At 36.3% G+C, this 23784-nt stretch overlaps 1 protein-coding gene across 2 annotated transcripts in view; it reads left to right on the forward strand.

Annotated features, from left to right (window-relative positions):
* RBM20 (RNA binding motif protein 20) overlaps positions 1 to 12365 on the forward strand; it is an 87221-nt gene extending 74856 nt beyond the window's left edge. Inside the window, exons 10-13 of one of the 2 annotated variants that reach the window (XM_070945566.1) lie at positions 58 to 691; positions 1811 to 1930; positions 3593 to 3714; positions 8591 to 12365. In XM_070945566.1, the coding sequence (XP_070801667.1) occupies positions 58 to 691; positions 1811 to 1930; positions 3593 to 3714; positions 8591 to 8701 (987 nt within the window). In that variant the 3' untranslated portion in view covers positions 8702 to 12365. Of the gene's footprint in view, positions 1 to 54; positions 692 to 1810; positions 1931 to 3592; positions 3715 to 8590 lie in introns of both variants that reach the window. The other variant, XM_070945565.1, reaches the window with a different exon arrangement.
* The last annotated feature ends 11419 nt before the right edge of the window (positions 12366 to 23784 follow it).

The raw sequence follows: 23784 nt of genomic DNA on the forward strand, positions 1-23784 counted from the left end.
CAGTCTACAGGTTTATTTATTATAATCTTCCCAATAAAATTTGCCTTTTCTCAGCAGGACTGGGAGAGTGGAAGTGACATGGAAGCGGAAACTTGGTATCCAACCAATATGGAAGAGCTTGTAACTGTTGATGAGGTAGGAGAGGATGATCTTATTATGGAACCCGATATAACTGAACTTGAAGAAATAATAACTGTAGGTCAGGAAGAAGAAGAATGTTCCATAAGGACTGCCTTAGCTGCTGGATTGGAGGTAAAGAATGAACACAGTTTATTAAGTACAAAGGAAGACAAATCTAATATATTGGAAGCCACCATAAGATCAGAGAAAGAAACTGCAGATGTAAGTGATTCTGAAGGTGATAATAGAGTGACTAAAGCAACCCATCTAAACTTTGATACTGAAGATAAGCCAGATGAATTGCATGAAAGTAGATCTGAAGAAGATTCGGATCAGCATGATAATGACAGAAAAATAGATGAAAGTTCTAATATTCAGTTAAAGTTGGAGAAGCAGTACATATCCTCAGATCCTCCAAAGGAAGAGCCCTTACAGCAGAGTGATACAGTTGTAGATGATTATAAAGAGATAGAAATTCTGGAAAGCAGGAATAATGAAGATAAAGATATCCTGGCAAAAAACTCCCAAGAAGAAAGAAATTGTGGAAGTGAGGAAAAGCCAAAGACTCAAAGTATGATGTTCCCTTTTCCTTATTTTTATATAAGCAATATATTTAAGTTTACTATATTTTAGTACAAATGTGTGTTACTCAAGCATTTTAACCTTCTGGCCAATGAGCTAGATTGATGAACTGATTGTCAACATTAAATCATATCAAATATTATCAAGGATATTATGTAAATGTTTAGCAAATACTCTTGAAGAGTTTTCTTGTTATGACCTCTTCTAAGTTCTTACAATTTGAAACATTGTCATTTTAAATTACTTAGACTTGTCAGTGTGAACAATTATTCTTCATTAATGACTTGTTGATTTTTTTAAAAAAAGTTATTAGGGATCAGAAAACACACAGCTTGGAAATGAACATGTTGTTCCTAGTATCAGTTCCATCTGCCTGCTGTGCTAAATAGCCAGTTTCTGGTGCAGCCCATCAAGAAGGGCGAAGCTTTCTTCTCACAAGTAATCTGGCTGACCTTCTCTGCTCCTGCCTTTTCTCTGCCCTACGTGTTCTTGGATCAGGTGCAGAAGGCAGTTCCTCTTCTTCATCACTGACTGGTTGCAGCTGCATGTTTTCTTCACCTGAAGCCTCAGGGCTGTCCTGCTGCATCTGTGCTTTAGCCAGATCCCTCTCAGACTGCCGCTTGGAAATATTAACTAACTTCACTCCAAAGTCCAGATGAATCTGGAACTGTTTCATCTTTCTCCAAGCTAACATCTGGAGAGAATACTAAAGAAGCAACAGGGGGAGTCATCACAGTGTCTTTGTTGGGACAATCCTAAAATGTTTCAGTTTTGGCCTCATATTTTAAGGATATTTTTGTTTGCAAGAAAATAATTTGATAGAAGCTTCTTATAGGAGCTTTTTATTTAATATTCCAGAATATTTTATTTACCATTGTGCTTTACAGTATTTGCAAGATTACAATTTCCAAAATACTGTAATGTAAACAATTCAATAACTTCACCTAAATTCTTAAGAAAAAGTAGATGGAACAATGCATAGTAATTTTGGAGAATATCATATGAAAGAATCCCTGAGTGATCTAGAAAATGTTTTGTAGGTGGTATTGTAGGCTTAGGTGTATGTGAAGAAACTACGTTCATTCAAAATGTTCCTCTGTTTTTATAGCAAATTGTAGGTATACAGAAATAAAAACTCCTGATTTCCCAGAAGCTGAATCAAAAAAGTCGTATTTTTCACCACCATGGGAACAAGATGATGTATTTACAGAGCTCAACATTCCACTAGGTTTGTCTGATTAGAAGTAATTCACATATAATGTTACTTTTTACGGTATCTTTATCTTATAGAACAATGTATCTTGAGTTTATTCAGAGAGGTTTTCTATCTTGAGAATAATATTTAAAACTCCAGATTCAAGAAAATACTGTGAACAGTATCTGTTAAACAGAATCTGAAAAATCACAGATGCCCAGTTGCTTCAATATGTAAAGTCATGTATTCGGTTCTGAACAGAGTTAAGTTTCATTAATCAAGATGAGCATGGACCATTTTTCTTTAATGAAACTGAGAAAAATCAGTTGATTTTTGCTAATTAAATTCAGGGAAACAGTCTGCTTCAAATGAATAAATAAACAAAATATAAACAAATCTTTCTGCTTAGCTGTTAGAATGGATAATGATGATAATGATAGTACTGATATCATATATGGAAATGACGATAATCAAGGAAAGAAAATATGAGTAATTCAACTTTCTGCATATTATATATTTAAATTGAAATGTTAAAAAATTAATTGGAAACACCAATCCTAATAAAGTAAACAGGATTAAATGAGTATGGATGAATGGTACTGATTGTATTTTATTATTAGCTGCAGACAACATATCAGAAGCCCAAGACAAGAGCAAACTTTTAAGGAACCTCAATACAAAAACCAAAAGGAGAGAAAAATATTGAAAGCACTGAACGCTCACTTTAAAATGTTAAGTAACCATGGGTTTGATTGATTATTTAACTGCTGCATTTCCAGCTGTTTCCCGAGGTCAGAGCTACTATAAAAGAGAAAGAATCCCAGAATGAAAGGAAATTGAATTTCTCACTCCTTTTTTCCCTTCCATTCTTTAGAAACAGAGGATAAATTTAGTTTATTTTCAACTGTAAGCCTTCCTTCTAACATTTGGATTTAAAACCCTCTTTTCTCTAAAAGGAAGAAAAAATATACAAGGAATGAAAAAGGCTAATATGCTTTGTCCAGATCTTTTTTTTTAAGAAATGCAGGTCTGGCATGTGGAATCTTCTTGCTCCAATTTTACAAATTGGTCAAATAAAAAACAACAAAGAATATTTACATATTTCTATAGTTTTTTATTGATGTAAATGGCTCAAATGTTCTATGTTGAATTTAAAACATGTAATAGTTGCAAGATGAAAATAATTAGATGTTTACTCATTGAAATAATTAGAAGTGGAAACATGAAAAATACTATAAGGCTATCTGTTAAATGGTATTGGCTATACTATACAGGTAGTCCTCAATTTATGACCACAATTGAGCCCAAAATTTATGCAGCTGTTAAATGAGTAAAATGGTTATTAAGTGAATTTGATTTCCTCATTGTCTTTGCTTGTCAAACTTTTGCAAAAGGGGATCACATGACCCTGGGACACAGCAATGGTCATAAACATAAACCAGTTGCCAAGCATCTGAATTTTGATCATGTGACCACACAGATACTGCAATGTTGTAAGTGTGAAAAAAAGGTCATAAATCCCTTTTTTCATCACCATTGTAATTTTGAATGGTCACTAAATGAACTATTGTAAGTCGAGGACTACCTGTAGTTCATTAGATTCAAATTAACAACAAGCTGAATTCAACATTTTTTTCTCCTATGCAAGTTTTTTTAAATTTATTCCTAATTGTTAGAATTCATTTTTTTTTATAGGGGTGGAATTTGTTGTTCCCAGAACTGGCTACTACTGCAAACTTTGTGGACTTTTTTACACAAATGAAGATGCAGCAAAAATTCATCATTGTAGAAGTACTGTTCACTATAAAAATCTGCAGGTAACAAATTATTATTTCATTCAGATTATTAAATTATCCAAACTATTCACAGCATATGCAAGATCCTTAGCCTGAATATGTACAGTATTCTACTGTGGTATATGCATCATCATTATTCTTCATTGCAGTGTTGTGTTTCCCTTCCGAGCTCAATTTTATCATAGTAGTGGTGGATGAGGAAGAATATTGTAGAAAATGCACTCCACTATAGTAGCATAGAAAACTGCATGATATAGGATATAAATTATATTACTTTAGTAGTATACAATCTTTTTAAGTATGTACAATGTATTGTATTACAATAAGCAGAGCTATGCCTTCAAGTTCCAGTGACCTTCATAATACTATGCTGTTGTTATTTCCCCCCCTCCCCCAATATCTTGCAAATCAAAGTAACCACTTTGTCGTGCAAAGGAAGAATAGATGTCCTGCCTCTATTTGAGATAGAAGGGGAGGTTTACTTCTGTCATTTCACAACGTGAAACAAAACCGTATCTTCACACTGATTCTTCATCCCATTGATTTCAATGGCTCTAATAGCTACCAGTTTACATGACTGATATGAAGGACATCTACATCCATACAATGAATCTGGACAGACTATCACCAGTGCCTTCATTTATTACTAGAGAGTATCTGTTTCAGTTCAAGATGCTTTTCTTTGATCTTTCAACTCCAGCAAAAGAGTATTAAAATGCAACAGGGTTGTGTGAGTCCACTTCATACTTTCAAGTGAGATAAGTTTTTCATTACTTTGGTAATTACCTTCTGGCAGCTCCTTCAAAAGAAGAAGTAGTTGCTAATGCCAGAGCTATATTAGATCTAGCTTGCTTGCACTTTTGTGTCAACCACAAGAAATCTCACTTAATTTGTTCCCACTTCTTGAGATTTCTGGGACTTATGCTGGATTCTCCAGTACTTTTTTCTAGCAGGCAAGATTACCTCACACTCTATCTTGGCATTTTAGCCTACAGCAGCAGTATCTACTTGCATCCTCCAGAGTCTGCTGGGTTATGTGGCTACTTTAAACTTGCAGTAGATCAGATTGAAGTTTTCCCGAGAGAATTAACACCTCTTCACTTCAACCCTCTATTTATAACCTTCCACAAACATATGGCAGTACTATATCCTGATATCCAGTTTCTTCCTCAGATTGTTCCTTTTTCTTCATTTTAATCATGATATTATCAGGTTTTTTTCAAGCTTCAACAATATATAAATCATATACTGCTTTTTACCCCAAGAGCTTTGAAGAAATTTGTCCTTCATATACGTGTCTTTGTAAAATAAATAAAACAAAATAAAACAAATTTAGGAAGGTATATAAAATGGTGATTTAAAAATATCAAAACTACTAGGCAACTGTAACCTGTTAGCACATCATTTCAGAGTTATTTCTTTTCCTACTAGTACATCCCCAAAATGCTTTTCCTGACTCTCGCCCTGCTTCCCTCACATTCCTGCACTTTCTCCCTGACTCATATCCTCATGTACCCTCCTCCATCCTCACAGATCCTCCCTGAGCCTTGTCACACCTCTTGGGCATCCTCCCCAACCTACACCCTCTGGCATCTTCCCTGACCTGTGCCATGCCACTCATGTGCTTCTGCGCATTCTCCTGAACCTTGTTATGCCTCTCTGTTACCCACTATCTCCCTCCCTCATCTGGCAGGAGCCACTTATTTGCCTACTGTCCTTGGACTAGCAACTTCCTGTCAGTTTCCCCACTGAGATGTGGGAAGCTGGCAGGGAGTGTTGGAAATGACAACATATCACTGAAGCAGACACAACTTTTCCAATTTTCAATCCCACAGAAGTCATGAGTTCCAAATTTTTGATGCAATATTTGTTAGTCCATTGTTGCCTTATGACGCTCTATTTTGCCTAATTGAATGTTATAAACAATGAAATACAAGAGTTTTAGTAGTATATATATGTATCATTATTCAGTGTTGTGTGTTTCTGTTTTGAACGACTTGCCTCCAGAAGTTGTGGGTGCTTCAATATGGAGGTTTTTAAGAAGAGATTGGACAACCATTTGTCTGAAATGGTATAGGGATTCCTGCATGAATAAAGAGTTGACTATAAGACCTTCAAGATCCCTTTCAACTCTGTTATTCTGAACAAATTATGTTTGGGATAAAAGAAGTTGTAAAATTTTAAAAAGTGAAGCTAGCAGAAAGAAGGCAAAAATGTTTTTTGCACTTTCAAATGTACTTTTCCATGGAATATTGAAGCTAATATTATCATTTCCATATGTTATGAGAATGGTGGACATGCCGTACTTCTGAGTTAAATCTAAAATGAACTAACTAGAACAGTGTTTCTTAAACTTTGCAAGTCCATCAAGCAATTTGGATCACAAAACTGCTCTTTATAAGGAATACCACCTACCTGTCTATTTCAATTCAAACAGTTAGTCAATGAAAGGAACATTGAAATGAAACATGGTTTAATAATACACTTTTCTCCCCTTTTACCCCTCAATTTAAAAACAAGGGGGATGTATAAGAATGTAAACATTGGTGTGTGCCTTCTGGAATAACATTTGTGAATTTTAGAATCAATTCAACACTGATTCTGTTTCAGTATTTGACCTCCATTGTAGTGAGTGCTGAAAACCCTCTTTTACAATCCTACAAAGGTATAGGATTCCCAATGCCTTTTCACTTAAAAGCATGTACTCTTTTTAAACAATGATTTTTCCCAGTTATTTCAGTATGTTTGGAGGGGGCCTCAAAAATGTTCTAGTCATTGTTTGGTTAGTGGGGGCCTCAAAAATGTTCTAGGTGCATGTTTGGCTAGTGAAAGCTGAATAGATTCAGAACAACTCACATAATACATTTACACTGTTTGGGGAACATAGGTGTTTTATTTATTTATATTTTATATTTCTTAACCCTCCATCTCTCTCACAGTTTTGTAGAATGTAAGTTAGGAAGCACTAAACTAAACGCTAAAATACTTCAGTTTAATTCTCTAGTTGCACATCTGAAGAATTTTTACACATCATATCATTAGAGCTCAAGAGAAGATTGTCACCTCACCTTGGCCTTTCTTTAGAGCAAGAAGTGAGATGATGTACATACCATGATAATAAGTCATGCACAAGCTTAACTGAAAAAGGAGATGGGAACAGGTGAAAGGCTTGCCTTTAGGATTCTTGGTGTTCCTTTAGCACTAAATCTAAGACCAAAGCAATTTTACATAGCTGGATAAATGTGCACTTGCTTATTAAGATCTGGACATATTAATGATTTTAGTAAACCTAAGCAACAGATGAATCTGTTTTTAAGAGTGTGAAGTAAGTGGCATTGGTTTGCCAGGGCTTCTTTACAAGAAGGACTAAGAGTATCAGCTTCTTGTATGTGTGTGTGTTGTGTATTTATGCATGTCTACTGAATTTAACTTCTAATTAAGTGCACAGCTGTTCCAAAGGCCCTACTTTGCATCAGTAGTATTGCCCTGCCGTTTGGCTCCCACCCAGACCTGGCTTTAAAGAGTCTTCAAAACCTGGCTCTGCTCCCAGGCATTAGGCTAGAGTGAGCACCAGTCCCTTGGGTGTTATGTGGCTCTGTTTGGAGGCTGACATTTTCCCCAAAACATCTGTAGTTATTTTGTTTGTACTTTGGAATTGTTTTAATATTGTATACTATCAAGAGTCACAGAGGAGTCAGGCAACCAATAACAGACAAACAAATGAATAAGCAAGAAATCCCTAGAATTGAGTAGTTCTTGAATGTTCATACTAAAAAATAAGAGAGATGATACTACATAATGGCCCATATATGGCTGTTGCTTTTCTTTTGATCAGCAATTTTAACTATAAGTGAGTTGGGAATTTTCTAGAAAATCAGATGAAAATGCTTTCTGTTCACTATTGATTTTGGGCTGCTTTTAGCATCAAAGGTTACAGTTTGTCCTCAATTTATGACTATAATTGAGACTGCAAAATTTGTCATTAAGTGATACAGTTGTTAAGTGAAGCATCATGTGACTGCACTCAATTTTAACAATCTTTTTTGCCATACTTGCCACTTGCCATCTTTCAGTTGCTTTTCCTATTGACTTTGCTTGTTGAAGGCCAGGGAAAATTTCAAATAGTGATCAAGTGACTGTTGGACACTGCAACTATCATAAGTACAAGCAGTTTGCCAAGGTCTAGATCACAGGTATCAAACTTGCCGTGTCACAATGAAGTCAAATGACATATCACAACATTTTTTGCCTTCGCGGAACTGGGGTAGGAGTGGCGTGTGTGTGATGCATCCGGCCCATGGGCTGCCATTTTGACACCTCTGGTCTAGATCATGCAATCATAGGGACACTGAGATATTGTAAGGGTAAGGACCATTTGTAAGTCACTTTTTTCAGTGCCATTGTAACTTGAAATAATTACTAATGAATAGTTGTAAGTCAAAGGCTACTTGTATAAACATTATTTGTCTTCCCTTCCTATTAGTTTTTTAAAAAATTGCAAATTTATTATTTTGATTATACTATTATATTATGATAACTTTTTCATCATTGTAAAACACATTATCAAAATTATATTGCACAAAAATTTTTCAGCAATCATGCTAGATAATTGGAAGCATTTTGAATTTTTGCTTTATGTTTGGAAAAAAGTGCTAACTTGTATTAAACATATCCGCACATGCTCACCTTAATATCATTGGTTAAAGAATAAACCAAGCGAGACTGGCAAAGAAGAGAAGCTGAGGTGAGTTGATACATATATAATGCTGCCACTGGGACTAATCATTAGATTTGTATTTCGATCTTTTGGCATTAAATGCTTTTATGGGAATACATAGTGTACTTTTGTCAATTTAATTGTTCATTAATTTAAAAGCAGTTTCTTTGTCCCACATAGAAATACTTATCACAGCTTGCAGAAGAGAATCTGAAGATGAATGAAAAAGAAAACAGCTCAGCCCAAGATGATACAGGGATTGTCCCACACTTTGAGGAGAAAAAGCTATGATTTTTTTTTATCGAATTGGAAACTTGCTGATTTGTTTGCTGTTCTCAATGATGCACCTTTAGTTTGCACTTTGCCAAAGAAAGTAAATCATAATTAACTTTTTCTGGCAGCCACACTGAGAGCACCATTAAAAATATAATCCCTGCAATATAATAAAGCACAAGTGACAATATCTATAAGTAGTAACATCCATATCTCCATAAGAGATACTGTTCTCTTTAAATCAGAATTCTCAGGGATTTTCTCCATGTTACTTGGATTATAACCTCAGTTAGTCCGTGAATGAGGCTTATCTGAAAAAGAAATAATCTGAATGAAAACTTTGCATTAGTAGTTTTGTTCAATGATCATTCTCAGTAATATACTACAGCTTACATTACATTACAGGTGATCCTTGATTTACAACCATTCATTTGTGACTATTCAAAGTCACTGAATGGCACTTAAAAAGTGACTTATGACTGGTCTTCAAACTTATGACCATCATAGCATTGCATGGTTATGCGACAAAATTCAGGTGCTTGGCAACTGGCATATGTTTATGACGGTTGCAGCATCCTTGATCACGTGATCACCATTTGTGACTTTTCTAGCCATCTTTCAAGAAGCAAAGTCAATGGGGGAAGCTAGATTCACTTAACGACCACATGATTCACTTACCTGCAGTGATTCGGTTAACAGCCATGACCAAAAAAGTTGTAAAATTGGACATGAATTACTTGCTTAGCAATGGATATTCTGGTCCAAATTGTAGTTGTAAGTCAAGGACTACCAGCACAATTAAGATATTATATTACTGCTGATAATACTGTTTCTTTTGGGCAATGCTGTCCTTATCAGGTATAAGGCAGTTCGTGCTATATATTTTCAAAGACAGTTTTTAATTTGCACTGAATTGGACGGAATTAAAGAAACCCTTCTGTTTTCAATTCGTGAACATATGTAGAACTCTAAATTTTTGTAAGTCTAGCATACTATGACTCATGTTTTCCCTGCTAGTCTTATTTTCTACCCTCTTCCATGTTTCTTAAAGCTAATTTCTTTTAAAGCCATTGTTTGCTAAATCCTAATATATTTGCACAGGAATATAATAGTACTTCTAGATGAGCAGCTGTTCAAAAGCCTATCTATGGTGCTGTAAATGCCATGATGGGACTGGCACATACATAATACACATTTTTTTATTAACTCAGTAACATATTTTAACAAATCAAGCATTCTGATATGAATCAACTAAATATAACAGTTCTCATTAGAACTGCCTTAAAATTTAATGTTCATAAATTTTACATTAATTATATAGCTGCCCAGCACATTACGTGTGTGTGAAAAGTTCATACAGATTTCACTAAATAAAGTACGAATTTATTTGCTTGTGGATATAATAAATGCTGGTATCTGCCATCATAAAAAGTTACTATAAAATATACTAGATAACAGTCCTGAACCATATTGCAAGAGCAAGTATAATTGCTCTAGAGCCTTGTTTAGGTAGTTTAACAATTTAGAGAAAATATTTCTACCATTTGCTACTTCTGAAGTTGTCCAATTATCCCATGAAATCTTTTTTTTATAATTAAAAAAATCTTTAATTTCAAGATCTCCAAACCAAAATCTGATTGTATTACCTGCTTCAATATCAGCTTTTTCTTAATTGTAAAGCAGAAGAACCAATATTTTAATTGTTTTTATTTTTAATAAGTCTGTGCCATTAAATAATTCATTAAATATCCAAATCCCTGTCTCAACTTTAATATAACAAGAGACATAACATGTTTCAGAATCATAAACTTAAGAAGTTTTGAGACCCTAGCCTTTGGCTTGACTTTGTAAAATAAAGGCAGGCATATTCTTAAAGCATATACCACATTTCTTCTATTTCAGTAATATTGGTCAGTTAAAACATTTTATCCCAAGTTTAAGTTTAAAACTGTCTAAGGCAGCTAACAAAAATATTAAAATAGGGAATAATAACAGGGAAAACTAATATATCTTTACTTCTGGTATTACAGAAAAGGCACAGTTGGTTTGTAGGGGGAACATAACTATATTTGTTGTTTTAATGTAGATCTTAGTGAAAATAAGCTCACAAACAGTGAAGAATACGTATTCCAGCAGCAGACGATAGAAAGATGTGGAATTGCTTATGCAACCAAAATGACAATTTTGCTTTGGAATTGGTATACTAAAAACCTGAAATTTTAAAACATTTGCTTTTCCCCCTGCCTTGTTCTTTATGATTGTATTTATGAGGAGGGGCATGCACAGGGTAGCTTGAAGAGAATCCAAAGACTTTATTATAAGTATGTAAAAAGCTTATTTATAAACAATTGCAAAATATTTGAAATATTTTAAAATCTTTAGGTCTTGCAACACTTTACTTGTCTCAACCTATTACTTTTTATGGTTTCATATCACATACCTTTCATTTTAAAACTAAGGAATCTAACTAAGCCCTAAAATTTGACAATTTTTTTACTGACTGCAACACATAAATAGTATTAGGCTTTCAGGGTTTCTATATCAAGTTTGATGTATTCATAGATACTTGAACTGGACCAGATGTTATTATTTATTAATCATATAGTCTTGTTTAATTATTGGCTTGTAAACATTTGAGATGTGTCAGAAGTTTAATCAAGAAGAAGCACACATTTTTATTGTCTATATATCTTGATCTATTGATGCAGTTTATTTCAAATTGCATTTGTAAAAATAAATGAACGATTGTAATAAAGATAATTTTTAATGACTGGTGAGCTTTGGTATCCACAGTAACTTTCCTCTGGGTTCCTGTTCTTGTGCAACCTTTATTCAGCTTTCAATTACTCTGACAAATGCTTGGATTGGCTGTGTCCAGACTGCAGTGTGCAGAAAAGAACTTTGGACTGAAGTTTAACCTTCAACATGAAATCATAATTAAATGCTAGCTTTTGTATATCAACTGGAGTAATGATAGTTGTGATTTATATAGAAGAGGACTGACGTAGTATAATTTTTTCTCTTGCATTTTAGACTTGGAGGCAAGCGTCAGGATGATTTTATGTTCTGTTTCAACTTTCCTGAATTTACCACCAATTCTAAATAGGGAAAAGCAATTGCTGGCAGAATTTTTTACTTATACCACTGGAGCCATCAGCAAAAGCACCCTAAAAATTATTTGTAGGAGGAAGACCAAACTTTGGTAATATTGTTATTTGTTTTTGCAGAAAGCTCAAATCACACTGTGAAGTTACTTCCAAAGAAATTCATCATTAGAATTCTGTTCTTGTCTCAAAGATTAAATCTTTTTAAAGCATTACTCAAGCCAGTTCCATTTTTCTGTTTTAATTCTAGCATTTTTGTTGTGAGTGGTCTGCCCCCTACTGGATAGTTTATTTATTACTCATCCATTTATTATTAATTTATGAGGACCCAGATTGTTGGGGGCAATATGCTGACTCTAAACGTCTTAGAGAGGGCTGTGAAGCCCTGTGAAGTGGTATATAAGTCTAAGTACTATTGTTATTGCTATTAAAGCAACAGTATTAATTTTTCTTTGAACATGTATAAAAATATCAGTAATATATTGTTTTACACAGCCCTGTAATTAAATTACCATTTTAAATTCAATTTATAATAAATGATTACTGGTACGTTACATATTCAGTAAAGAATTACTGATTTAGAAACTGATGCTCATTATATGCAGGTATGCATTAAAACTGTATACAGTCAAACATTTCATATTATGTATTCTGGGTTTTAGATTTGTGGGAATTGTGTTTCTCTTTTACATCTGTATCTTTTTTAAAGATAAAGAATTTTGAAATTATTGTGCAAATTGTAAGCATTTCAAACTTTTGTATAGTTTTAATTTTTAACACCTAATTTAATTTAATTTAATTTAATTTAATTTAATTTAATTATTTAATTTAATTTAATTTATATGCCGCCCCTCTCCGAAGACTCAGGGCGGCTCACAATACATTTAAAAAATCATTATAAAAACATTAAAAAACTCATTCACACCATTCATGGCCGGATCTCGCCAGATCACAAGAGCGAGAACAACGGCCCCAGACCTGTTGGAAAAGCCAGGTCTTCACCGCTTTTTGGAAGGCCAATAGGGTGGGGATGGTCCGGACCTCAGGAGGTAACTGGTTCCAGAGAGCTGGGGCAGTCACAGAGAAGGCCCTCCCCCGCGGGTCCGCCAGCCGACATTGTTTAGCTGACGGGACCCGGAGGAGACCAACTCTGTGGGATTTTACCGGTTGCTGGGAGCTATGTGGCAGAAGGCGGTCTCGAAGATAACCTGGCCCTGAGCCATGTAGGGCTTTAAAGGTAATAACCAACACCTTGAATTGTGACCGGAGACCAATAGGGAGCCAGTGCAGCTTGCGGAGAATTGGTGTAATGTGGGTGTACCAAGGTGCATCCACGACAGCTCACGCGGCTGCATTCTGGACCAACTATAGTCTTCGAACACTTTTCAAGGGTAGCCCCATGTAGAGCATGTTGCAATAATCTAACCGTGAGGTGACAAGGGCATGAGTGACTGTGAGGAGAGCCTCCCGATCCAAGTAGGGTTACAATTGGTGCACCAGGCGAACCTGTGCAAAAGTCTCCCTAGCCACAGCAGTCAGATGTTGCTCTAATCTTAGCTGTGAGTCTAGGAGGACACCCAAATTGCGAGCCCGTTCTGAGGGGGACAATTTCTCCCCCCCCCAGAACCAAGGATGGACAATCGACATAGTCTTTAGGAGGCAATACTCACAGCCACTCGGTCTTGTCTGGGTTAAGTCTGAGCCTATTGACTCCCATCCAGACCCTCACAGCCTCCAAGCCCCGGCACATCGCATCCACCACATCACATCACTGAATTGACGCAGGGTAGAGATATACAGCTGGGTATCATCCACGTATTGCTGATATCTCACTCCGTGTCATTGAATGATCTCACCCAGCGGCTTCACGTAGATGTTAAATAGGAGGGGAGAGAGGACCGAGCTTTGAGGCACCCCGCAAACGAGGAGCCTAGGGGTCGACCTCTGTCCTCCTACCAACACCGACTGTGACCGACCAGAGAGATAGGAAGAGAACCACCGTAACATGGTGCCTCCCACTCCCAGCTCCCTTAGTCATTACAGAAGGATACCATGGTCAATGGTATCGAAAGCCGCTGAGAGGTCAAGTAGCACCAAGATGGAGGAATGACCCGCATCTCGGGCTCGCCAGAGATCATCCATCAGCGTGACCAAAGCAGTTTCCATGCTGTAGCCAGGCCTGAAGCCAGACTGAAAAGGGTCTAGATAATCCATTTCCTCCAATGACCGCAGGAGCTGAAGTGCCACCACTTTCTCTACAACCTTTCCCACAAAGGGTAGGTTGGAGACTGGACGAAAGTTCTTTAATTCTGCTGGATCCAGGGAAGGCTTCTTGAGGAGGGGCCTTACAACCGCTTCCTTTAATGGTTGTGGGAAGGCCCCTTCCCTCAAGGACGCGTTAACTAAAGCCTGGAGCCAGCCTCGTGTCACCTCCCTGCTGGCCAAAACCAGCCAGGAGGGGCACGGGTCCAACAAACAAGTGGAGGAACTCATCGCTCCTACAGCCTTGTCCACTTCCTCAGGAGTCACAGGCTCAAACTCATCCCACACAATGGGACTAAGACCTGCCCCCGTCATCTCGGTCGGAATTGCCCAATCAGAGTCCAGGTCCATCTGAATCTGAGCGACTTTATCTGACAGAAACTGCACAAACTTCTCAGCTCTACCCTGTAAGGGCTCCTCCACTCCCCCTACATTAAGGAGGGATCGAGTCACCCTAAATAGGGCAGCTGGGCGTGAATCAATGGATGCAATAAGTGTGAGCATTTTGCCGCCCGTATCACCACTAAATAAGCCCTAATAAAGGCTCTTAAGAGTGTTCGGTCAGATTCAGAGTTACTGGTCCTCCAGCGTCGCTCTAGACGTCTCTTCTGGTGCTTCATCTCCCGGAGCTCCTCAGTAAACCAGGGAGCTTTCCTGGATCCACCGCCATGGAGAGGTCACAAAGGCGCCATCCGGTCCAGTGCCCCAGATGCCGCCCTATTCCAGGCAGCCACCAGGAATTCAGCCGGACTGTGGACAAGGGAGTCAGGTAACTCCCCAAACTCCTTCTGGAATCCTTCAGGGTCCATTAGGCGCCTGGGGCGGAACCACTTATTGCTATTCAAATCACCTTTATATTTAACCAGTTATACTGTTACATATAGTTATTGTAGATATTCTTCAGTCATACCTTTTATCATTTTCCACTTTTATTACATCAAAAAACACACTTTGTTCATAATATGTGGGGGCTTCTGTAATTACACCAAAAGCTTTTGTGGGCTGTATATGGCCTTGAGGCTCCAGATTTTATATATATGTTCATAATATGTGGGGGCTTCTGTAATTGCACCAAAAGCTTTTGTGGGCTGTATATGGCCTTGAGGCTCCAGATTTTATATATATGCTCTAGAATCTCTGCCTAGCAGCTTATTTGTGAGTTCGGCTAGTATCTTTATTTCTTCAGCTGCTTTTTTTCCTGACCTGTTTAAATTTGCTCACAAAATGTCTCTCTCTCTCTCATTCTGTCTCTTTGCCTCTGCTATCATGCTATGTAGTCCTTTCAAAATGAGCAGAATTTTTCATAACACAGTGAAGGAGTAATACATATGAAACCAGAAAAATAAAACACATAGATAAGAAAAAAAAGACAGAATATTATTACACCTAATCAGGCCAACACGCTCACTCTACTTTTTCATACCCTTCTTTGTAAAGCATCCTTGTTTCTACCACATCAAGTTTTTACTTTTTTTTTTTTTGAGATTCTTTGTTAACTCCATCTAATTTTGTCAGTCTTTCCCTTCCTTTTAAAGCTATGCACTCTTTCTTATATATTTATTTTGTGATTTATATTCACTCATTATATAAACAAACCATTTTACATATTTTTCATGTTGGGCATTCACTTTTGTATTCAATACACATTCATTTAGTAACCAGTCGTTCTCTACTCTATTTTTCTTCTTTTATTACATTCTTATATACCCAAGTCCAAGATTGTTTAGCTTGCCTGTACATCAACTCTCATTTCCAAAGTAGAAAGAAGCAGACAGCCATTTTTGCTTCTTTGACAAACATTAATTCTTCACAATAGATCTCATATTACTATATTAGTAGTATATCCTCAGTCAAATAGCTCTAAGAACAGCCGAAGTGTTTCTTACATGTTTATCCATAAATAAACAACCAAGGAGATGTTGCCTTATTCTCCAAGCCAGTGTTTCTCAACCTTAGCACCTTAACATGTCGGATCCTCAGTTCCCAAAATTTCCCTTCCAGCAAGCCGATATTCCATTTATTCTTACACATGTTTTACTGTCATCATAGATAACTCTCACTGTATTCAGCAGTCAACCTTACATTCCCTATTTGTGCAAAAGATTCCACAATTCAGGCCTATTCACTTTTCCCCTTTTTATAAATCAAGTGTCATATAGACATCTTTCTTACATCCATGCATTTCTTGCACCCTTATTGTCACAATTCAAACACTTCCCCAAACACAGTTAACAAACCACTCCCTCTTTTTTTTTTGCATTTTCTCTCTGTCTCTTAGAAGAACAATAATGATGTTTTTCCATTACCAGGGGTATCAAACTGGCAGCCCATGGGCTGGATGCATCACATGCAGGCCACACCCACCCCAGCTCCACAAAGGCAAAAGTCGTGATACATCATGTGACATGGCTGAGTTTGACACCCATGCATTAGTCAGTCTTATATGCAATCACACATAAGTTACATACCTACATTTCTTTAGGGTTTTTCATTAGTTTATGCTTTTCCTATTTATTCCTCTTCCAAATCCCAGTCTTTCCCTTACTATCATCATCAGCAATTAGGACCATAGATACTGCTTTAATTACCCATCAGACTTTTATTCTGGATTACCCATGCCACAATCATTAAGGCAATATTCGTCAATTCTGACACATTTCGATCTTGTGGCCATTATACCACAAGCACAGTTCAGTTTTATTCTAAAATGTTCACACACCACTAGGTATGCTCCCTACTTGTAGGACTACTTCCTACCCGCTTTGTAGGAAAAACAATGGCAGACCTGGGAAAAGGGTTAAAAGAGGGATCAGCCTAAAATCCATATAGCCATAATAAGCAAACTAAGACCAACCCCTCTTGAGTGCCATTGACCCTTATTTAACTCTGAGTTAATTGATAAGATTCCTGTGCTTAGGCATAATTAGCAATAAATTAGTTTAATAGGATTTTCACGTGTGGACCTGATCTTTCATGCCTGACAAGTTTAGAGGTAAGTCACGAATCTGTGCATACATACAAAAATTATTTACATACTGATTAATAGAAAAAATAGGGGCTGGTAACCTTAGGTTTAGCTGGTAATAAATAGTGTATTATAGAGGATGCATTTGTAATGTCAACCTTTTAGGGGAAGATTGATTTAAATGTAAGAATATTCAAGAATATATTTCAAGAAAATATAGCAAAATACACAACAAAAAGAAAAAAAAAGGACAAGGGGATAGGTAAATAAGCAAATTTAGTGCTGAGCCGCTCATGCTGATACATAAAGAAGCGACATAAAGAGACAGTTTGGTCTAGTGGTTAAGGCACCAGGCTAGAAATCAAGAAATGGTGAATTCTGGTCTTGCCTTAAGCATGCAAGTCACCTGGGTGACTTTGGGCCAGTCAGTCTCTCTCAGCTCAGCTTGCCTCACAGGGTTGTTGTAGGGACAATAGTAGGAGGAGGAAGGAATATTTGGTATATTCACTACCTTGAGTTATTTATAAAAAAATAAAGGGATAAAAATAATTTTAAAATCTATAAACTACATGGCTGTGCACAATTCACACATCTGTGCCAGATGGAGAATGAAGTTTTAAAATACATACTTCTGAAAAAATATACAGTATTAATGAGCTGATCACGAACAGCCCATTTCCTGTAAATTCTAAACTTACCTGACTTGCTGGATGAGCCTAAGAGGTTTTGCTGCCTGAGGCAGAGAACAAAATGCTCTCTTGCTCTGTTTTACTTTGGCTGCATTACACACCCATAGTTAACAATCATGTTGACTTAATTAATCCAATTCTCTTGGTTCACATAACTTCTTCACATGATTCATACATATTGATTCTGTTGTACACGTTGGAATATTCCAGAGTTTAAAATGTTTGGTGGGAACACTGTACAGATGTAGCATTTCCTATGTAACAGCAGCCTCAGGAAACCACCCCAGTTCTTTTCTATTTGCTATAGCAATAATAAGTTGACCTAATGTCTTTAATATTTCAGAATGATTCCACCCAATTTTGTTGGTTTTGTGGCTTCCCAGGCCCCTTAAAAAGTGTATCAGATTAACTACAATAAGCTTTTGTTTAATTCAGTTGTTCAAAATTTCCAGTAAGCTTAGCATTGGTTAGCTATCATTTAAAAAAAAATAATAATTGGCAAAAATCTATGATGGGCCAATCTGTGACTGAGCCATCGCAAACAGGATAGTTTTTCCCCCTCCCTTTTTGCCCCTATAAATTCTAATAGGGAGTGAAAAGGAAAAAAACCTCTCAGAAGTGGTGCAGTTGGAGCAGCCCAATTCTTTAGTGTACTCTTAAGCTCTTTATTTTCACGGTAGAAGAAAGGGTTGACCTCAGGTTTGGACAGCATGAGAATTCCTGGGTATGGTTTGTTAATTTATCATTACCTTGGGTACTCTGTGTTTACTCAGTTATCTTGACTCACAAATTACTGAGTTACAAGGTTCACATATCATGCTGATCCTAACAAACAGGTTAAACATATTAAGTGAATACAGGCATTTATAAAATGCAATTAAAAGTCTTTGATCTAAACTTTGGAAAGAAGTGAAATTAAAAGACTGACTGTATAGGTAGTCCTCGACTTAGTGACCATAATTGAGCCCAAAATTTCCATTGCTAAGTGAAACATTTGTTAAGGGAGTTTTGCCTCATTTTACAATCTTTATCATAGTTGCTAAGTGAATAACTGGAGTTGTTAAGTTAGTAATACAGTTATTAAATGAAATTGGCTTCCCTATTCACTTTGCTTCTCAGAAAGTCACAAAAGGTGATCACATGACTCTGGACACTGCAACCATTCCTAAATGTGAAGCAGTTGCCAAGTATCCAAATTTTGATCATGTGACCATGAGGATGCTGCAATGGTCGTAAGTGTAAAAAATGTTCATAAGTCACTTTTTAAAGTAACTTCAAATAGTCACTAAAAAAACTGTTGTACATCGAAGATTGTATTATATCCTTTAGCTAATCTGTAGTTAAGTGTACTCAGTTTTCTATAGCTGCTTAACACACTGAACAATAAACTAGTATGACTGAGTTTCAATGGCATGCTAGGTTAAAATGAGTATGGCTAGTTAGTTTTATATCTTATCTTTCTTTCAAGGCAGCATCCATAATACACTTTGCTGCTATTGTGAAGTAGATTGGGTTGAGAGTGACCAACTGGTCTAAAGCCACCAAGCGAGTTTATTGGACTCAGGGTGGATTTGAATCGGGTTTCCCAGGTCCAGTATCTTAAGTACTATACCACAATGGTTCTCACACGGTTCAATATATTATGTAAACTCTCTTGATGTGAAGCGTGTTTCCCATAACAAAAGGAGAATCTAGTTCTCAAAAAAGACCTCCTCTTTTAGGATAAAGTAACGTGAACCTCAAATCATAATCAGAATTTTGGAACTATCAAAATGCAACACTGGATATATATAGCAATCCTGAGCAGTATGTGTGTTTATCCCAAAGGTACTTTTTCATGAGGCAACTGGACTTCCTTCTTTTTTCTTTGAAGACATTTTGCTTCTGATCCAAGAAGCTTCTTCAGCTCTAACAGGATAGTGGGGAATGGAAGGATTTATATTCCTTGCAGACAGCTGGTCATTTGCATCCTTTTTAGATGGTAGCTGAAGCACTTGGAGGGTTATCTGTGTCCTCAGGATCACCTGAGTAGTGCTTCTCATCCCTGTAGTCTGCATTTTTTTTCTTTTCATTTTTCTCCTTTGAATGGTGTGTATATGAATGGATTTCCAGAGAAAAAGAAAAAATGTAAACTACAGGAACCAGGAGCATTACTCAGGTGATACTGAAGACACAGATAAACCACCAAGTGCTTCAAGACCCTCTAAAAGATGCAAATGACCAGCTGTCTGCAAGGAATATAAATCCTTCCATACCCCACTAGCCTGTCAGAGCTGAAAAAGCTTCTTGGATGACAAGTGAAACATCTTCAAAAGAAAAAACAAAGTCCAGTTTCCTCCTGAAAAAGCACCTTTGGGACAATCATGACCTGGATGACTGAGAATCTCTACAGATTATGTATGTCTATGATACTTTTTATGCGATGGTAAACATTTAGCATTATTCTGAGGCTGAGAAGCCAAGATGTTATAAAGTTTGTCTAATATGGTTTTTCTCTGAGCAGTCAATTAGTTTAGGGACTTATAAGTAGAAAATGACACATTTTTCAATACACTTCACTGAACATCTGTCATTTGCTTCTTTATAAATAAGAGACAATGGTGTCATTATCAGATGAGAAATTAGTAAAATAAATGTTTAAACACTGGATAACTAAAGTGATCATAGTCAAATGCAAAATGTGCATTTGATTTCTGAACACTTTAAAATAACATGCAATGACTAATGATTATTATAAAATCATTTTTTTTACAATCACAGATTAGGAATGGTATCACCAGATAAATTAAAAAGTTAAAAGAAAAGGGAAAAAGAAGATTGTCAGGATAAATTTGATGTTAGTTGAGTTATTTTAATTGCTACAATATATTTGGCTACTCTGGATGTGGTTAATACTTATTCCAAAATCTAATTACCAACTACTTAAATATTTAGAAAATAACCTTTTCTTTTTCTTGTTTCTGTCTTGAACTTGGTAATATGGAACTACTCTTTGAAGTTTGGCTTCAATTTGGAGTTATAAATAACATCCTTGCCCTGGCCAAAGGTGATATTGATAATTAATCAGGTGATGTTCATTTGGCACAGACATGAGATCACATGCAGCTTCTTTCAATGGCATTAAATCTTTTCCAAACAGAGGGATCAGAGTTTCCTTTTAAGTTTAACTCTTCATTTGTAATTTGCTAGGTTGGCAAGGACATATAACAAAGACTGTTCTGTGCAATAATGTAAAAAAAATTATCTTAAATTCTGGTACAAGATGTTACCTGCATGTCTAACACTTCTTGTAGCCTACTAATTTTGGCAGCCCAGCAAAAAAACAATATTATTGTAAATGGGATGAGCATGACTAAGTTCTTCAGACAAAGGCTCAGATGCTGGTTTTTGTAAAACTTAATTAGTCCAGCTATACTAAATTCAGTTACATCCTTCGCCAGTTATGTCTTGCAGAAAAGCCCTGTGAAATTCAAATTTATTTGGGCATAAGAAAGTTTTGTAATGTAAAGCTCAAAGGTTTTATTATTGCTTTAACACATTTAGTGTGTGCAGAATTAATTGATTAACCAAGAAGTCTTAGAAGCTGAAAAATGGGAGACCATAGCAATAGGTTTTTTTCCTATTCTCAGACTGATCAATGCACCTACATTTTTGGGATTTCCATGGCAAAATATAAAATAATTTGCCATTTCCTTCTTCTACAAAGTCGCCCCCCCCCCCTCCCACTTTCAGACTACTTTATAGAAGTCCAGTTGATTCCTCATGCAATACCAAGGGCAAAATAGTTTAAGGCCACAGTGAACATACTCTATCCAGCTGCCAATATTCACATACATGTGTTCTATACAAATATTTTATTAACAAACCCAGTCAAGATAAGCATGTACTTGATCAAGAAATACATGATAAACTAGTCACACTTTACTGTGTGTCAAATTGTGTGCCTGGATGTGGAACTGTTGTGAGGATTGAACTAAGGCTTTATGTGATGTAGCATATGAACTGTACAATTTGGTTGCTTTCCATACAGATGCCTTACAAATGAGTGGTACCACAATTCCATTCTTACCTAAACAATATATTGTTAGAGCTGAAGGTTTTAGGTTGGAAAAGGTTGGAATAGAATTCCAGTACTTTGATCTATTTACAGTACTTTTGGTTTCTTTTTTTCAAAAAGTGCACTAAACTATCATATTTCAAACTTAAATAACACTACACAGCCATAAATGAGCATAGTTTGGTTATAGCTCCTCTCATATTATAACAACACAAATCATAAATGGAGCAGATAAATTGAAAAGATACTTGAGTCAGTGCATATCTAACTGAAGGTGGCAGTACAGAGCTGATGCTGGTTAATCACAAAAGCTAAGCAGGGTTGGTTATGGTTGGCATTTAGGGGAATCTCTTGAGAATAACAAGGCTCTAAACTGGATTACTATATTGAAAATATATCCTGAAAGAAGGTAATGGAAAACTATTGTGATATTTGAATCCATTTCAACATGCGAACAGAAAGCTGGTTTTTAAAAACTACAGTGGAGATCTCGGTATCTTTGTGTATTGTCTGCCGTTCAAAGTAGTTTATTTAATGTATGACATCTATGGAGGTCATGCAATCACTGATATACAAATTTAGTTTAAATAAAGTGCCAGCAATTGCACACACATACATATATAACAGGGGTGGGTTCTACTTACCTTTACTACCGGTTCACAACGGGGCCACTCGCGCGCACGCTCTTCTGCACATCCGCAGAAGCTTCTGCGCATGCACAGAAGTGTTCTGATGACGTTGGGGGTTGGTGGGCGGAGCCCCCCGCCAGTTTTACTACCGGTTCTATAGAACTGGTGCGAACCAGGGGGAACCCACCACTAATATACAGCAAACATATTACCGTGTTTTCCCGAAAATAAGACCCTGTCTTATATTTTTTTGAAACCTGAAATATGCGCTTGGCCTTATTGCCATGCACTCAGAAGCCTGATTGGTCTTATTATCAGGGGATGTCTTATTTTGGGATAGTATAGGAGATAAAATATTAAGATAAAACCATAATAAATTCTCCATAATATGGAGGCATAGAATTGCAATAGGATAGATGTTATAATTCGATATTTAAGGAGTTAACAAAGTAGTTAACTTTCTTCTAAAGTTTTGGTGGGGGGAAACACAACTCTATAATAAAGATCAAGAAGCATACTGACAAGAATGAGACTAAAATTACATATAAAACCAAACTAATGACAGCAGGTAGAACAACCAAGCTTATAATGAAGACATTGGTTGATACCTTCTGTCTTTTAGATCTGTGCAGATGTTACTCCATTGTAGCCCAATAGTTAGCTGTGATTATAGCAAAATTTCCGATTTTCAAAGCTATATCTGACCTTGGGAAATCAAGTCTCTGATTCAGTCCTTACTATGAAGCATATTATTGTAGCCTTCTAAAACTGGTATCTTCCATGTATTTTGTGATTGCAAGTCCCAGAAATATCAGTCAATATGGCTAAATCTGCAGGATGCGATTGAGGTTTCAATAATTACATGTCATTTATTTCTTGTGATTTAAAATTTTCTGTATGGCTTTTATTTTGTTAGTATTTTATCAGATCATTGCGGGATTCTTCCTGCATATTTTAAACTAAGTGGCACCTTTGTTAGTGCAAGATGAACAGAAAAGCACAATAAATGCAATCCTTAAGAACTTGTCTCGACTTGTAGATAATGCATGGCAAAATACTAATGAGATTTAAAGAAATAACTTATGCATTTTAATTTTTTTCTGAGCTGAAAATATGACTGTCAAGCAAATATATCCAAAGACTAAATGTTAAATAAAATGCACTTTCAATAGTTAAGATAGGAAACATTATTTCACATAATTTCAGTTCTTTTTCAAAAATTAATTTCTGTGAGTTGTATCAGTCACTTTTAAGTTCTTTCAGAGTGAGCTTATGAACAGTGAGAGATCAATCAAATAAAAAAAAATATCCTCAGGAAACCACTGGAACTGTGGGGGGCAGGGTATGTGTGATGTGCACTATCATCAGATGATACTACATACAGTAGTTCCTTTA

This window comes from Pituophis catenifer, unplaced genomic scaffold (assembly GCF_029215685.1).
Source record: "Pituophis catenifer annectens isolate HBS135680 unplaced genomic scaffold, rPitCat1.0.hap2 SCAF_6, whole genome shotgun sequence".
Classification (NCBI taxonomy): Eukaryota; Metazoa; Chordata; class Lepidosauria; order Squamata; family Colubridae; genus Pituophis; species Pituophis catenifer.